Source organism: Leucopleurus acutus (assembly GCF_964270905.1).
Source record: "Leucopleurus acutus genome assembly, chromosome: 15".
NCBI lineage: Eukaryota > Metazoa > Chordata > Mammalia > Artiodactyla > Delphinidae > Leucopleurus > Leucopleurus acutus.
In genome coordinates, this window is record NC_139157.1 from 27,864,843 (window position 1) to 27,883,853 (window position 19,011).

Sequence of the window (19,011 nt, forward strand, 5' to 3'; positions counted from 1 at the left end):
TACAATGGTGTGTTAGTTTCTGCTTTATAACAAAGTGAATCAGTTATACATATACATACGTTCCCATATCTCTTCCCTCTTGCGTCTCCCTCCCTCCCACCCTCCCTATCCCACCCCTCCAGGCGGTCACAAAGCACTGAGCTGATATCCCTGTGCTATGCGGCTGCTTCCCACTAGCTATCTACCTTACTAAACAGGTATCTTAACACCAGCCAGCTGTGAGGAGTTAGAGGAAGTTTGCACCAGGTGGAAGCAGCTTCACATGGGAGATTGCTTGTTCTGGCAGAAGAGCTAAAAACAAGGATGTCTGGCTAGAATGTAGGGATCTAAGGGGATATTTATTTTTTGTTTTTCTTAAATAGATCTTTATTGGAATATAATTGCTTCATAATACTGTGTTAGTTTCTGTTGTACACCAAAGTGAATCAGCCCTATGCATACATATGTCCCCATATCCCCTCCCTCTTGAGCCTCCCTCCCATCCTCCCTATAGGGATATTTGTTTTAATTGAAGCTGTAGAGGTAGACAGACCAGGAAGTAAGAACCATGTAGGGCATGTGAAGGACTTGCTTTATTTTGTCCTAAGTGCACTGGGAAACTTACAGGGTCTTAAGCAAGGTACTAGCATGATCTGATTTATGTTTTAAAGGGGAAAACAACTTTCAGCTTTTAATATTTGTTGAAGGCTGATTGTTGGCCAGGAAAGCACTAGTCATTTTTCATGAAAAAATGATCTTTGACATAGGATTATTCCGATTTTACACATAAGGAAAATGAAGTTTAGAGATGTTATGTGACTTGTTTAAGGCCACGTAACAGTCGTAGGTGCTACTGTGCATCATAAGTAGAGTTAACTTAGCAAAGGAAACGTTTAGAGGGAGTAGCCCGAAAGGTAAGATGGATATAGGTGAGTGTGGTGTCACCAAAGCCTAAAGAAAAGTTTTTAAGAAAGAAGGACTAATCCTTTTAACTCATGCGGGTATTTACAAGGCTGTGGGGGTTTTATTTTGTAACATAATATGTGTGATAATAGAGTTGCATAGAAAATGACATGAGTCATTATCATTTGTAGTTGAGAGTGAAGCAAAGGTGAAGACCAAAGTTCGCTTTGAGGAATTGCTTAAGGCTCACAATGATCTAATACGTGAAAGAAGAAAACTGAAGAAAAAAATTGGCAAATCTGGAGAAAAAATCTCAGTGAGTAACTGATCATTTGGTAATGGTGTCTTGTATATCTGCATAAAATTATGACTTTCATATGAAAACTCCAAGGAACTTTGGAAATTAAAAACAGTAAATCTGTGTTGTGGTCAATAACGTGGTAAAGTAAAGCTTGCATTAGAATCAGCCTCACTCTTCACTCTTTGAGTATTGAGTTCTTGAGTGCTGTCCTACAAGAATAACAGACCAACTGGTTAAAGTGATTAGGGATAATAGGGAAACGCAAAACTAGCCATATTACACGTTCTTGAAGAAAGCCAAGATTTTTAACCCAGAATTGTGAAGAACTTAAGAAATAATATCTTACTTCGGATATTTAATGGCTTATGTTTGTTTAGACTTATTCATCTGATTCTACCCAGCAGAGCCAGGAGAAATCAGTGGAACCTTAAAGAAATACTTATCCTTTTCTACTTGAGGTATACTTTCAAATGATAGAATTTTTGGTAGCACCCTTGAAGGGATTGAAAATACAGAACTCAAAGCAATACTAAACAAATCAGCAATTAACTACAACCTGATTCCCAAGGTATTATAGAGTCTGTAATAGTATCCCAGTTAATGCACTGTTCACTCTTCAAACCTATCTCGCTATTTCCATTGCACCTTTTACCTCTTTGACCATAATATCCACACAAATAAATAACTTCATGCATGTCCTGGTAATCGGTACATGCATGTCCTGGTAATTGGTACAAAGAATACATACATTTCTTTGGCAGGAGTTTTATGAGTTATATGCATCCTGCATTTTACTTGTAGCATATTTTACCCTAGTCTGTATTTTGTCATGAGACCTGTTCATTTTAATACTGTCTGGCAGCCATCAGTGTAATAGTTATATTCTCAAGTGAGGCAAAAAAAAAAAAAAAAAAAGTTATAGCATTGGCTAGAATGCAGCTGCATACATGTGAGGGGTTCATAGTATACCAGTACTACTGCATACTAATTAAGAACTGCTGACAGAATGGATCAGATTAGGTCTCCCATAGTGGATGCTGCTCTAAAATAGAATATGCCACTTCTGGTGTACCAGTGTGCAGCATGGTAGGGAAGAGTGGCATACGGACGATGCAGCATAGCTTACTGGGATATGCCCTCCCCTTGAGTAAGGTGGTGTACATTTGGCAAAAGCAGAAAGAACCCTGGACACAACTGTCTGCAGAATATTTTTATGGACTCAGTCAAAGTAGAAACTCATACTTTCTCTCACTGTCAGAACTGGGCCTTTTGTGCATGAACAAGGTGCAGTTTAGGCCAGGAATGCTAAATTAAATGGATAACTAGAAAATGGGCAGAAGATATGTTAATTTATCCAAGGTCCAGTTTAGATGTTGGGGACACACAAGTGGGAGGTGATTAAATGTAATCTACTCAGCCTCTTTTGGCACACATTCAAGGCCATTCAAGGTCTCTCTTAATTCAGAGATAAGTATTCTTAAAAAAAATATTTAGGAAGAGATTTTTCAGCTCAACGGAAGAGGATTATTCCTGGAAAACAAACTATTTTTGAAATGATTTACTTTAGCAAACAGAGGAGGAATACCTGCTTTTATTTACTAGATAACGGTGCTCTCTATCTTTCAAGCACTCTTCTAAACATTTTATGTATATTCACTTATTTTCAATACAAACAATAAAATTATGAAGTTTTATATCCATTTATAGATGGGGAAACTAGATCACAGAGAGGTTGAGTAACTTACCCAAAGTTAGTGGCATAGTTAGTGGTAGAACCAGGATTCAAACTCTGACAGTCTGACTGCAGAATCCATTCTCTTAACCACAACCCAATAGGACCCCTTTTAATAAGGCATGAAGTGATGGGATCTCTTCAGAACAAGAACAAGGACTCCCATGTGCAGAACAGGCTGACACTGAAAAGGAAGCAAGCTGAAATAAGAAAACTAGGCAAAGAGAAAGCCATAATAAAATTTGTAATAATGGCAGGTTCATTTTACTGTTTTTCAACTGCCTATCAGGCACTCTGATAAGAGTTTTACAAATATTATTTCTGATTTTTATGTTAATCATGAAAATAGATATTAGAGCTCTTATTTTGCATATGAGAAATTTTATGAACATCTGAACAGAAAACGACTTACCATCTTTGCCAGGGCTGTATAGGCAGAAATAGAGTAAGTAGGAGTTATTTTATATATATATATATATATATTTTTTAACATATAACAAAGATTTTATTTAAATCATTAATTAATGAGGGAACCAGTAAGATGTTATAACCAGTTCAGATGGGTTTAATTTAGAGATTTATCTAACAGACAAAATTCAGTTGCATTGTATTAATAGAAATCATTTACATAGCTATGGACAGGAAACATCTGTATTACTATCAATTTTCTACATGTTAACCCTCTTTCTCTACTGAGTTGTAAAATAGTCAAAGACAGTGAAGCAGAAATAACCAGAATGGATGAGCTAACTTTCACTCATTAGATTTCAAAGACTTTCTTACACTGGAGTAAAATCAAAACAACCTGCAGTCCTGCTGTTCAGGGATAACCTACATATATGAATTTTGTGCCATATTTTTAAATATCGTGTAAGAATTGTAGAATAAGGATTTAAAACCACAGGCTCCACGTTCTCTCTTCATTCCTTCCTTAAAACTATATCTCAGGCCTAAGTAATAGAATTGACACCATGGAAGAATTTAATTAGTAATGTGTCAGACAAATATGAAGCATTGTTCATGAGAAGAAATGGCTGAAACTAAAATGAAAGCTGTAAGAAATAACAAGGACATATAGAAATACTTGACCTACAAGTAAGTGTTCCCAGACAGCACTAGTGGAGCAGAAACAGTACAAAGAGCACGAAGAGGAAACCTTCCTGAGGTTAAAAAAACATCTAAGAAGAGATGAATACATCTTGCGTTTCAGGTAAATTTTATGAGATGAGAACTATATCTGAAAACTGTAATTAAAAAAAAGATAAATTTTGCGAACATCTAAACAGAAGAAGAAACATCTAGTGCATTTCAGACTTCTCTCTAAAAACACTAAGGCCAAAGACAATGGAGCAATATCTCTACAATATTTAGGGGAAAATTGTGTTCCAAGGAATCTACTTGCCTAAATTGTCAGTCAGTTGTGAGGGCAATAGCGAGCATGTGAATTAGCAAAGAATTGCTCTAGTGTTCCCTCCCTGAAAAAAACAAGAAAACTACTGAAGATGGATTAGTTGAATGTGCAGTACCATTTCCAGAGACATGAATCAAAATGAAGGATTTAAAATATATATATCTGGTTGAGCCTTGAAACCAGTTAAATATGTAGAAGTTTCTTAGGCCAGGTGTTTCAAGACGCTATGACACAAGAGCTAGTATTGATAGAGTTGCTTTAGCTTCTGGGGGAAAAGGTCAGTTACAGTCTCATTTTATCTCACATTAAATTACACTTCAGACATCTTAAAAAAGTAAATGTAAAAATCTAAATTAGTAGACAAATACCTAAATAAGAAAATAGAAATGGACTGGTTCAGTTTTCCAGTGTAGAAAGATACTCTGATCTTAAAAGGAATGAGAGACATCCCAAGTAACGAGAATATTCCCTGTTTGCACACAGAAGACTCACTATATATTTGTTGAATGAATAAATCTGATGTAGAAAATACTTTTTTGAGTCAGAAACAAATGCAACTAAAAGCCAATTCACTGAGGAAAATATGTGATTTTTTTTAATAGCCACAGATCTAATACTCTTTTATATAGCCAATAATATATAATAATTGTTAACATTTATTGAACATCTATATTCTGGAATTAGAAGGATCTTTTCAGTGTTTTATAGTTATTACCCTATCAATCTTCAGAGCAACCTTATGAGTAAGTTCCATTCCTATTGTTAACATGTAAAGAAATGCCACAAATAAATGCCATAAATAGTAAGATACTAAATCTCTAAGTGAGCAAAAGGCATGAAAAATAAAACTAATTACTAGAGAAAATAACATTGACTAATAAAATATAGAAACACTTTAAAAGCTATTCAGATTGGAAACCAGAGATGGTATTTTTGCTTACCAAATAAGTATACGGAAGTTTATTAGCAGGGTAGAGAGCAAAGCTTTTTAATATAAGGTTCATAGAAAGGTGAAGCAGTACAACAAGTATAGACAACCTTTTCAGGAAGTTTGGCTGTAAAAAGGGATATTGTGAAGATGATATTGATTGCATTCAGGTATTTAAACGCTGATAGCTGGAAGATAATGGAGAAATTGATGATGCGGGAGAGGAAAGTTTTCTAGAACACAAGAAGACCCACCTCTTTATTTATTTATTTTTATTTTTATTGGGGTATAGTTGATTTACAATGTTGTGTTAGTTTCAGGTGTACAGCAAAGTGAATCTGTTATACATATACATATATCCACTTGTTTTTAGATTCTTTTCCCATATAGGCCATTACTATAGGCCATTATAGTTCCCTGTGCTATACAGTTGGTCCTTATTAGTTATCTATTTTATCTATAGTAGTGTGTATATGTCAGTCCCAATCTTCCAATTTATCCTTCCCCCTCCCCTTACCCCTTGGTAACCATAAGTTTATTTTCTACATCTGTAATTCTATTTCTGTTTTGTAGATACGTTCATTTGTAGCCTTTTTTTACATTCCACATATAAGCAATATCATGATATTTGTCTTTCTCTTTCTGACTTCACTCACTGTGACAATCTCTAGGTCTATCCATGTTGCTGCATGTTGCATTATTTCATTCGTTTTTATGGCTGAGTAATATTCCATTGTATATATGTATCACATCTTTATCCATTCCTCCGTTGATGGACATTTAGGTTGCTTCCATGTCCTGGCCATTGTAAATAGTGCTGCAATGAACATTGGGGTGCATTTATCTTTTCAAATTATGGTTTATATATCTGGAGAAAACCATAATTCAACCCACCTCTTTATAATGAGAAGGAAAAGAAAAAGGTCATTTGGGGTGCATGAAAATTTGTAGACTTGGTAGCAGAAAGTTGCTACCAAGCAGCTTCCCTTTTTTTAAAAAAATATTATTTATTTACTTATTTATTTACTTATTTTTTTATTTTTGGCTCTGTTGGGTCTTCGTTTCTGTGCGAGGGCTTTCTCTAGTTGTGGCAAGCGGGGGCCACTCCTCATCGCGGTGCGTGGGCCTCTCACTATCGCGGCCTCTCTTGTTGCGGAGCACAGGCTCCAGACGCGCAGGCTCAGTAGTTGTGGCTCACGGGCCCTGTTGCTCTGCGGCATGTGGGATCTTCCCAGACCAGGGCTCGAACCCGTGTCTCCTGCATTAGCAGGCAGATTCTCAACCACTGCGCCACCAGGGAAGCCCACAGCTTCCCTTTTAATGGCTTTTATCTGTGAAAGTGAGTCAATAAGTGACAGTACTGGACATCAGAGGTGAGTGAAGGAAGTTTGAAATAGCCACAGAAGAGTGCATATGAACAGATTATGCAGCATAGAAGAATTGTCCATAGCTTTGAGGCCTCAGTTGAATTTGTAGACTAAATGTTTACAATAGTGCCAAGTTTTGAAGTGGTTCTTCCAGCAGTATTCAACAGCCTGGTTATAGTTATAGAGATGAAAGTCACTTAATTTGAATAGTACCTGGAGTTTTTCCAGACAGGTGTGATGGATGGAAAGTACATGATAATGGTGAGTGATGAATGAAGTGACGGATTATGGAATCAAAGCATCAGGAACTAAAGATGAGAGGAATGATGGATAAGGAGAATATATTGGGTTCAGAGCATAATGAATTATTTATTATTTTATACCACTAAGTCTGGAGTGGTTTGATACTCAGCAGTAATAGGTAGAACAAATACAGTAAGTCCCTGACATACGAACCTTCAAGTTGCAAACTTTCAAAGATGCGAACGTGCGTTAGTTAATTCACGTGTCTGGCATATATTGTCACGTGTGTGCATCTCTACAAGTGGTTGTGCTTTTGTGTACTTTACAGTACTGTATAGGGTACAGTAGTACAGTATCTTTATTTCAAGCCCAGGATGTCTAGAAGTAAGCGTAAAAGCAGCGGTATATAGCCGATTGTGTTAGTTGGGTACCTAGGCTAACTTTGTTGGACTTAAGAGACAAATTGGACGCGCTCTTAGAATGGAACTCGTTCTTATGTAGGGGCCTTATTGTAAATATAAATTGCTAAGTAGAGAATAAACACTCAAACTGTAGCTATTATTAATTTTGAAGATGCATCTGAATTTTTGCCTTTTAAAGGGGGAAATTTAAATCATGCTCTGTTCATTATCATTGTCAGTTTTATATCACCTTGATTTCATTCCTTTATTTTTTCCTATCTCATTTTATCCTAATAACTGGTATTTAATAGAGGCAATAACTTCTTTTATGAATGACAGCTTGTGAAAATGTTTGTGTTAAATTAATTTTAAAGGGTGGAAAATATTCTAGATTCTCTAGCTGTTAATAATATCCTTTAGTTGATTTATGTATTTATTCACCTTTATCAAGCACAACATTCCAAGGGCTCAGAGCTCAGTTCCCAGGAGCCGGCCACGGGCTGGTCCTGAAAACAGGCCTGTTTTGGGATCTGAATGATTTGAGCAACCAGGGCTGCTGAGTTAACCCTTTTCTGCACAACCTTTAACCAGACTGATTAGAAAAAAAAGGAAATGAGCACAAATTACCAATTAGGAATATAAGAGGGGTTCACTGCAGATGTGTTAAAGAGCTTAAAATGGTAATAAGGGAGTAGTATGAAATAACTTCATTTCAATAAATTTAGCAGCTTAGAAGAAATGCATAAATTACTTGAAGGACACAAACTACCAAAGCTCACTCAAAAAGAGACAGATAACTTGAATATTGTATATCTTTTAAAAAAATGTGTCTGTGGTTAAAAACCTGCCCACAAAGAAAACCAGGTGGCTAGTTTTCTCAGCTGGCTTCACTGATAAATTTTACCAAATTATTTAAGAAATCATAATAATTCTATATAAACTCAGACTATGCAAAAAGAGTGACTACTTCTCCACTCTTTTGGGGGGCAATTATTAAGTACCCTAAAACAAAAACCAGATGAAGACATTACAGGAAACCTACACCAGTATCCCTTTTGAATCTAGAGCAAATATCTTCCACAGAATGTTAGGAAATCAGTCTTACATTATATAAAAAGGGTGATACGCTGTGACCAGTGGGGTTTATCTCAGGAATATATCACAACATTTGAAAAAAGTAGTCAGTGTAATTTGCCATATCATAAGATTAAATAAAACCATATGATCATCTCAACAAATGCAATAAAAAGATGACAAAATTCGTCACCCATTCTGATAACTCTTAAACAAACAAAAAGAATAGAAGGAAGCTTCCTCAACTTGATAAAGGGCATCTACAAAAACCTACAGGTAAAATTGTACTTAAAAGTAAAAAACTGAAAGCTTTTGCCCTGAGCTTGAGCACATCACCATGCATATTCATAATTGTGCAGGTGACCCTGACTAATGCAATAATGCAATTTTTTAAAAAGAGCATAAAGATCATAAGTGAAGAAGTAAAAGAATCTCATCTGCAGTTGACAAACTCTCTAAAAAGTGCTGTTAGAACTATTAAATGAGTTTAGCAGAATATAGAGTCCAAGTATAAACCAATTGTATTTCTATACCAGTAATGAATAACTTAATTAAAATTTAAAATATCATTTATAGTAGTAACAAAAATATGTAGCAATCAAGGAAGAATTTATCAAAAAATATGTGAGACCTGTATACTGAAAATCCCCCAACTGCTGAAAGTAAAAACCAAATAAATTAGAGATATCCATATTCATGGATTGAAAGAATCATTATTGTCAAATAATTATTGACAGATTATTATTATCCATTCTCTGAAAGTTGATCTGTTGATTCAATTCAAAATGCCAGCAGACTTTTAAGAATTGAAAATATAATTATAAAATTTATTTGAAAATTTAAACAACAGACCTAGAATAGCCAAAACAATTTTGCAAAGGAAGAACAAAGTCAAAGGAATTTTGTCATCTGATTCAAAACTCTTTGTAAAGTTTTAGTAACCAAGACAACCTGGTATTCTCATAAAGGTGGATATGTAAGTCATAGATCAGAAGAGACTCTAGAAATCGACCCAAATGTGTATGGGTCAATTGATTGTTGACAAAATTGCCAAGGTACATCAAAATGAGGAAAAGGACAATCTTTTCAACATATGGTGCTGGGACAATCAGATATACGTATACAGTATTACAAACTGACTATATCATGTTCAGAAATTAAATAGAAATGGATCAACGACCTAAAAAACATAAGAGCTAAAACTATATAAGTTGTAGAAGAAACAGGATAAAACCTTGGTAACCTTGAGTTATAAATAGATTTCTCAGGATACAAAAGCATGAACCATAAAAGAAAAAAGGGATAAACTAGGTTTTGTGAAAATTCAAAACATTGCCAAGAAAATGAAAAAGTAAATTATAAATTGAGAGAAAGTATTTGCAACACACTGTCTGATAAAGTGTATTTAGGACATTTTAAGGACTGTCAGAACTCGATGTGAAACAACCTTACAAAAATGGGCAAAAGATTTGAACATTTAACCAAAGAAGAGATACAGATAGCAAATAAGCACATGTAAAGATTCTCAGGGTCATTAGTATTTAGGAAAATGCAATTTAAAAAAATGAGATACCATTATACACCTGTTACAACACAAAAAGATGAAAATTAACAATGTGGAGTGCTGACAAGTGTGTTAAGTAACTAGAACTCATACATTTGGGAGTGTGAACTGGTACAGCCACTTTAGGAAACAGTTTGACAGTGGTTTAAGAACTTAACTGTGTACTGACCATATAGTATATCAGTTCCACTAGTGGGTATTCACTCAAGAGAAAGGAAGACACATAATATGCAAAACTGGAAATAACTCAAATGTCCATTAATTGGTATATGGAGAAATAAAATGTAGTATCTCTCCACACAATGGAATACTGCTCAGTAATGCAAGGGAATAAATTACTATAATCTCAACAACATGTATAAATCCCAAAGCTTTAGGCTGAGTGAAGGAAACCAGACGCAAAAAGCTATATACTATATGATTCCATTTATATGAAATTCCAGGCAAGTCAAAATTACAGTGATAGAAAACTGATCAATGGTTGAGCGGGGCCAGGACATGGAGGGGTAGGAGTTTACTTTGTAAAAGAACATGTGGGGTGATGGATGTTTAACATCATGATTGTGGTGGTGTCACAGCTGTATACATTGCCAAAATTCATTTAAGTATACACGTAAAACTGGTGAATATTACTGTACTTCACGTAATTTATTGTTATGTCTCAAAAAGTGGATTTAAAAAACAAACTAAAGCAAAAATCCTAAATGAGGCACGGACAGTAAAGATAAAAGGATAGGCAAAGATATAATAGAACATGAACAAACGTATTTCGGACACTTTAGAATTCAGTGATAATCCATGAAATATGAAATACCATGAAGTAGACCTTTTTAAATTATAGTATGACAAAACTAGAAATCAGTAACAAAAGTTTAAAATTTATAAACTACTCGAAAATGTAAACACTATCTCATGAAGTTGTTAGCAAGACAAAGGAAATCCAAACCACAAAAACAGGAATTTAAAAAATAATGAAACGATCAATTCAGTGCAATGGAATTTTGAGATGCTACCACAGATGCTCTGGGAATTGTATTTAAAATGATGTTAATTAGTACAAAGGTTGACAGATCAGTAGAAGAGAGTAAATAAATAAATAAACTGAGCCTCATCTATTTAGCTTCCCCAGGGTTTTGTTTTCAAAACCGTAATTCTTTTTTCTATTTCTAATTCTTGGTTATCTTTTTCCAGTTATTGGAGTGTCCTCACAGTTTTTATCGATTGCCACTACTGTTTCTGGTTCCAAGAAAATAGAGAAATTTGCATTTGCCCCATTTTGACATAATGGAAATTCAAGGTTATTAGGTATGACTGTGTTCATAGAAAAACAACAAAAATAAGTTTCTGAAGAGATTAGCAATGACTTTCCTTGTGTGAGGGAACCCAGGATTGAACTTTGGGTCTTCTTTTTCTAAGTAATTTCTGAATTTTTTTACTATTTTTAATGTTTTGTTTTCTTACTGTTTTAAGTTAAGCATATATTGCTTCTAGAAAAAGAACATGTGAAAATAAACTTTTTTTTAAGAGAGAAAATATTTTTATTAGATTTGATTAGGAAAGATTTTTTTGAGGATATGGATTCAGAATTTATCCTTGAAGAATAGATAGAATTTGGAAATACATTTTAAGTAAGCAGAAGAGTCTTGGAGATGGTAAAATATTGGATATATAATGGGTTACTAGTTCTTCTAGCATTTTCCCACCTTTTCACATATATTAGATATTTTCTAACCACTTTCAAACATGAGGATTTTCGAAAATTGAACTTCAGTCTTCACTGGTAAGCTCGTCCATTTCTGGGAGAATTCTTCATTTTGGTATTGGCTTCCATCTTATAGCACTTCGGTTTTGCCCTTTCTGTTTTTTTATTTGTTTGTTTGTTTGTTTTTTCCTTTTGCGGCACGCACGCCTCTCACCGCTGTTGCCTCTCTGGCTGCGGAGCACAGGCTCCGGACGCTCAGGCCCAGCGGCCATGGCTCACGGGCCCAGCTGCTCCATGGCATGCGGGACCCTCCCGGGGCACAAACCCGTGCCTCCCCGCATCAGCAGGCGGATTCCCAACCACTGCACCACCAGGGAAGCCCGCCCTTTCTGTTTTTGAACACATCTCTTAAGCTTTTATTTCTGTCGTTCGAAATTTTAATTCTAACATCTACTTTTTTTTTTAATCTCATACTTTTGAATTTCTTCATTATATTCCACTTCTTTTAAATTATTTTATTTATGCTATTTATTTTTCTTCCTTGTTAATTTTTCTGTTTTATTGGATTTGGTGGCTTTTCCTTCATTGTGCTGCTTTCCTTCCGTGTTTGTTAGTTGTTAGTCATCTTTGTATTTGAAAATTTTTCTCCTGCCTGTTGGTTGTTTTCCACATAGTCTGCTTCTGCTGTTGGTGAGGGTTGTACCTACCTAAAACAGGAAGCCATATCTGTATTCAGCTGCTTTGGTCTCTGGGTGAAAGTCACCATGTAACACGAACGGAGGAGGAAGACAGAGCTGTCCCTCCCAACTCCTCAATTGGTCATCATCAGGCTTGTCCCTCTTCCTGAATTACTTGATTCAGCTTCTCCAGAACCAGCCTTTTCTCTGGAGAAGTCTTTTCCTATGTGCTGTGGTTTTCTCTGGTAGTTTACTAGATCTAATCCTGCCTGGTTTTTTTTATCCTTGGGGAATTTCTCAAAATGTTTATTTCATTACTAGTAACATTCGGTTTTGATTTCTAGCCTGATTGTCTATTAAAAATATCTCTCATTTTAAATAATTTTGTTTGTAGAAAGAGGTACAGGTGCGTGCTTAGTCTGTCATTTGATCTAACTTGATAATATTTAATACTTAGCAGCATTTTCAGTGATGCATTTGGACTAATTGCAGAGTAATCCTAGAGCTATAAACCTTTGGTTTTTGAATGTAATTATGAAGCAAGATAAATGACCCGTGTGTGTTTTCTATTGGGAAACATGAAATGGTTTAACCATGGCTCTTTTAGCATTTTCACAAATATCTAGATTAGAGTATGGATCATTCTGCCAAAGAGGAAACTAGCATTTGAGATTTGAGCAGTTAACTCACTTCTGAAAAGTCATTAAGTACTTCTTCCTTTGTTAACTAGTTAATTCATTTGACCTGAAGTTATTCTCAAGATTGCTAATCTAACGCTGGGAGAATAACTAGGAAAACGCTCATCAGATGCCGTAGAATGGTGTCACAGTGCTCAAGTAAAAAGTGAAATAATCCTCCCAGTATTACACATTGTGGAACACTTGTCATTATTTTTATCTTCACGTAACTAAACTGTGCTTAGCTGAAACTTTGTTATTGTATCGTCTTCTCCTAGCTTGATGCAGTCAGAAGCAATCTTCAGAAAATCAGAGAAACTAAAAGTGATGATATAAGTGCTGCTAACACTAAGAACCCAGGGAAGAACATGCGAGTCACTAAAACCAAACCAAGAGATCCGCAGCCAGCAACTGAAGATCCAGATAATGATGTTACTGTGGAGGACGACAAGCAAGAAAAGGCAAATAAAAAGGTTATAAAAACAGCACTCCAGGTGACAACACAAGAAGTGGAGCTGGAAACTCCTGAGAAGAAGGCGGATGCAACACCCCAGAAAGCACGGACCAAGCCACTGCCAGGTGTCACTCGTGAGAAAAGTGAGAAGGCCGAGGAAGGAGAAAATAGTTTAGATGAGGAAGAACTGATGCAAGTATACCAGCTCCAAGTAGCTGAAGAAATGGCAAAGGAGATTAAGAAGAAAATCCGAAAGAAACTCAAGGAGCAGTTGGCTTACTTTCCCTCAGAGACTTCCTTTCCTTCAGACACTTCATTGTATGATGACAAATTGAACGGTGAAAAAAGAAAAAAGAAAAAAAAGAAAGTTCCAATCCTGTCTAAATCTGAAACAAGGTATGTTACATTGATAAATATAAAATGTCCTCTTAAAAAAACACTATTATTTTCAGCTTTTGAGTGATACCTGTAGTTTTGTTACTGAGTCTAAGATCATACTGCTCGCCACATGACAGGCCAATAATCGAGAGATGAGTTGCTGGGGCAAGGAATGACGGCTTTATTTGGAAAGCTGGCAAACCGAGAAGATGGTGGGATCATGCCCCCAAAGAACCATCTTGCCTGAGTTAGAATTCAGGCTCCTTTCATACTAGAAGGGGAAGGAGTAAAGTCAAACACTTCCTGGTTCCCATCAGCCTCCAGAGGGGATGTGTTGATTTCTTCCTCCCTGCAGTCATTCACAGGTGGGCCTGGTCAGGATGTTTCCTGTGAGCTAAACAAAGGTATTTTAGCTTAATGCTCGTTACCTGGGAAGCAGGGCTCCCAGAGATGGGCCATTATGTATAATTTAAGCTTATAGGCAACATCCCTTTAGTGATTAACTTGTAATAGAATACAAAAGGTTCTTCCCTATTACATTTTCACAAAGAAAATGTTTAGTCCTCCTTTTGGACACATAGCCAGTACAATACTAACGGCTAACCTTTATGTGGCCCCTTCCTGTGTGCTTAATGTTTTACAGGGAATACATGCTTTTTCCCTTATAACAACCCTATAAGGAATAATATTATCATCCTGTTTTGCAGGTGAGGAAACTGAAGGGTTTAAGTCACAGAACCAGTAAGAAGCTGAGTAACCTTGGCAGTTTTGCCTTAAGAGTCTTTACCCTAACTATTCACATCTGCTTATTAAATAATTGAAACCTAAGTAGCCCCTTTATTGAGCTACAAATGCCTGTTTGGATATATGAAAATAACATTTTCCCCTTAGTTTACAAATAACGTTTACTCATTGTAGAACACACAGACACAGAGAGGAAAACAAAAGTAATCCAACCGTACAAAGATAATCACTATTAGCAATTTTGTATTCCTTTAGTCTTTTTTTTTGTTTTTTGTTTTTTTTTGCGGTACGCGAGCCTCTCACTGTTGTGGCCTCTCTCGTTGCGGAGCACAGGCTCTGGACGCGCATGCCCAGCAGCCATGGCTCACGGGCCTAGCCGCTCTGCGGCATGTGGGATCTTCCCGGACCGGGGCACGAACCCGTGTCCCCTGCGTTGGCAGGCAGACTCTCAACCACTGCGCCACCAGGGGAGCCCTCCTTTAGTCTTTTTTTATATACAATGCTTATACATATATGCTTACATATACAGTGTGAGCATCTGTGAGTATATTCATGTTTATATGTCTCTCCTTGGGGAAAACAAGACAAAAAAAATCTTTTAACTACTCTGATTAAATTTGTTTTTCATAATCTACATCTGGATAAACAGCTTGAGGTGGGAACAGTCTGTATTTGACTATTCTCTGGCATTCAGTGTCAGTTTCCCTTAATGTCCTCATCTAAAAATAATTCCCTTCTTATCAAAAACTAGACAACCAGTTGTAGCAAAGAGAGGGCAAATAGAGTTGCTAACAGGGACACGTTAGTATTTGAATTAGTTATCGGTTGCTGCATTAAAAAGTTACCCCAGAATTTAACAGCTCAAAACAACAAAAATATATTGTCTCACAGTTTCTGTGGCTCAGGAATCTTCACATGGCTTAGCTGGGTGCCTCTGACTCAGGGTCTCACAGGCTACAGTCAGGATGTCAGCTGGGGCTGCAGTCATCTCAAGGCTTGGCTGGGGGAAGATCTGCCAAATGATGCAGCTGTTGGAAGACTTGGATGATCCACTGCTAAACTCACTCATATGGCCATTAGCAGGTCTCAGGTCCTGACTGGCTTTTGACCAGAGACATCAGGTCCTTGCCACATGGACCTTTTCATGTGGGCTACTCACAGCAGGGCCACTTGCTTCCCCCAAGCAAGGGCTCTGAGAGGAAAAAAGCAAGACCAAAGTCACAGTCTTTTTGGAACCTAATCTTAGAAGTAGCACCAATTACTTTTCCTATATTCTGTCTATTAGAAGTAAGTCGCTAGGTCCAGCCCACAATCAAGGAAGGAGATTACACAAAGATATAAATATCAAGAGGCAGGGATCATTGGGGACCACCTTAAAGGCTGCTTACTACAGTATACCATAAATCCTATTTCTTCTCATAACTACCATATCTATTATGAAGTGTAAGTCATACTCAGTAAGATCAGTTCATGAATTTTAAATAAAACCATGCTTTACATGACAACAGCATACAAAGGGTAATTGTTCTCTTTAAATAATAGTATTTGATGATGTGATAAAATAACATGCTTTCTGGAATGGCTAGTTTGAGACATTTCTTTACTCTTTATTTCTCAACCTCTTTGTTTTGAAATATGACTAAATATATTGGAAGTCAATTTTTGATTATTAAATGCAGATTTCTTTTTTACTTGATAAATCACAAACTTTAATAGGCTGGTTTCTCTTTACAACTCAGTATGCTTCTAGGCTGCCACCCCTTGCCATTTAGTAGTTCATGTGATGCATATTTTAATTTTAATAATAGCCTTCTGAAAATGTAGTGACACACCAAACATTGGAAAACACAAATTAATTTTTACATAGAAATCAAAAGTTGACTATCTGAAGCCTCTTGAAAACAGAACAAACAAAATTAGAACACTTTTTTTGCTTTTAAATAAAGTAATTTAGAAATTTGTTCATTGTTTATTTACTTGGCAGTAGAGTGAGGATGATTTGACAATCCTATGTAAAAACAGATCCATCGGGCTTCCCTGGTGGGGCAGTGGTTGAGAGTCTGCCTGCTGATGCAGGGGACACAGGTTCGTGCCTCAGCCTGGGAAGATCCCATATGCCGCGGAGCGGCTGGGCCTGTGTGCCATGGCCGCTGAGCCTGGGCGTCCGGAGCCTGTGCTCCGCAAAGGGAGAGGCCACAACAGTGAGAGGCCCGCGTACCGCAAAAAAAAAAAAACAAAAAAAAACCAGATCCATCAATCATAAAATACAATTTCACTTTTCCCTGGAGTTTAGAGATGAGTTTAATGTGGCTCATGGGGTATATAATGTATCACCAAGCGTAACTGAGTACACATAATACCTAGTTTGGCAGCCAACCATTTTTGTGTGTAAGAAAATATATGTATCTCCCAGCAGGAAATAATATTGATTTTAGGATTATCTTTGCCTCTATTCACTGTTTACTTTGCTGCACAGTAATAATAATAATGGTACATTTCCAATGGCTTGAACTTGGATTATATTTGCAGTACATTGATCATCTCTGATGACCCAGTTGAAGGTGAACAAAAGAAGGAATCTCCAGTTGGAGCAGTTACTTCAGATTCTCATCAAGATGATGAAATAAGCTCAAAGGAACAAAATGTAGAAGACAATGTGCAAGATGACGCAAAATCCAAACCGAAAAAAAAGAAGACAACTAAACCAGGTTTGTTACCCAAATTAAATGAAAAATGTGTGCCTTGGTAAGAATAACTTGATTCTAGGACTGTTAGTCCTTAAAACTAAAGAAAATCTAGTTCCAAAAGATATAATTGAAAAAAATCCAGTATAGAATATTTGGTACTTATTCTTGGATTTGTCCAGATTATAACATTTATTTTTAACTGTGGACCTCTGTGATGAGTTAGTCTTACTTGAGTCATCTCTAATTAACGACTTGATTCACCTATAGAATGACATTGACTTTGTTGTTGCTATTGTAGCATAGAAGATTTCTTCTTTATGTTATTGCCCCTAAATAATTAAGACTTACAGCACTGAAAGCTATAAAATGGTCAACAACCGATAAACATTTCAGATGTTAAAGCTGCATCCCTCTGTCAAACATGGTATCTTCACAATTTCTCCTAATTCAGCTTCTCTCCTTCCTGCCCACTTTTCATTTTACCTCTTGCTTTCTACCTTCCTCTTTACTCATTTCATTTTTCTTATTTTTCTTTACTTATTCTTGCCTTCTGCTTGTTACATTTCTTTTTTTTTTTTTTCTTTTCAATTCCCATTTAACTGGCCAAAAATTGGGACTAAAATAGGCAATTTTAGACTTTATGGTACTTATTCATTGGATGATGCAATTTATGGTGTTTTGTGGTTCCATAATTAATTTTTTAAAAAGTAAAATGTACATGTTACAAGTATACTACTTAGTGAATTTTCACAAACTGAACGTGTCTGTAAAGTCATCATCCAAATTAAGAGCCAGAGCATCATTAGCGCCCAGAAGCCCCCACAAGTTCCCATCCTGTTCATTATCCTGCAGGAGTAAATGCTGCCTTTTCATCGAACACATAGCCAGTTTTTCCTGGTTTTTCTGCTTTAATATGAATAGAACAATAAATACTGTGCTCTTTGTATCTGGCTTTTTTTGCTCAAAATTATTTTTGTGAGATTTATACTGTTGTTGCATGCACTTGAGCTTATGCATCATCAGTCCTGTATTTGTACTGTATAGATACCCGTTGTGTGAATATACCACAATTAATTACCTATTCTGTTGATGGACATTTGAGGTGTTTCTAGTATCAAGCGATTATAAATAAAGCTATAATGAACATTCTGTTCACATCTTTGGTGAGCACGTGTATACATTTTCCTTGGGCACATTCTTGGCATTCTTGCTATGCCATAGAGTATGTATATTTTTCACTTTAACAGGCACTTCTCCCTTTCCAGACTTGGGTTACCAATTGATACTAGCAGTATTTGAGAGCTTCCATTACTCTACATCTTCACCAATATTTATATTGTCAGTGTTTTAAAATTTTAGTGATTCTTAGGAGTGTTTAGTGATTATTCCCTGTTGACTTTGATTTGATTTCCATGGTAGCTAGTGAAGTTGAGCATCTTATTCATGTTAATTGACTACTTGGATTCCTTCATTGTAAATTTGTTCACATCTTCTGTGTATTTTTTTAAGAAATGAAATTGTCTGCCTTTTTCTAATTAATTCGTAAGAATATTTTATATAACTAGATAGCAGTCTTTTCTCAGATATAAATACATATATATATTGCAAATATCTTCCCACTCTGGGTTGTATAATTTTTCTCCTACTGGTATCTTTTGAAAAACGGAATTTAAAAATTTTATATAGCCCAGTGTATCCATTTTTCCCTTCGATGTTAAGTGCTTTCTGTGATTTTAGAGATCTTTCCCAAGTCCTGAAGATGTTTCTCTGTATATTATTTTCTAAAATT

General features: G+C 36.0%; 1 protein-coding gene across 3 annotated transcripts in view; it reads left to right on the forward strand.

Moving 5' to 3' along the window:
* AHI1 (Abelson helper integration site 1) overlaps positions 1-19,011 on the forward strand; it is a 210,435-nt gene that overhangs the window by 5,570 nt on the left and 185,854 nt on the right. For all 3 annotated transcript variants that reach the window (XR_014326800.1, XR_014326801.1, XM_082856087.1), the window contains exons 3-5: positions 1,074-1,198; positions 13,238-13,809; positions 17,065-17,243. Coding sequence is in view for 1 of the 3 variants with exons in the window: in XM_082856087.1 (XP_082712213.1) it covers positions 1,074-1,198; positions 13,238-13,809; positions 17,065-17,243 (876 nt within the window). In the remaining 2 variants the exon portion in view is untranslated. The remainder of the gene's footprint in view (positions 1-1,073; positions 1,199-13,237; positions 13,810-17,064; positions 17,244-19,011) is intronic.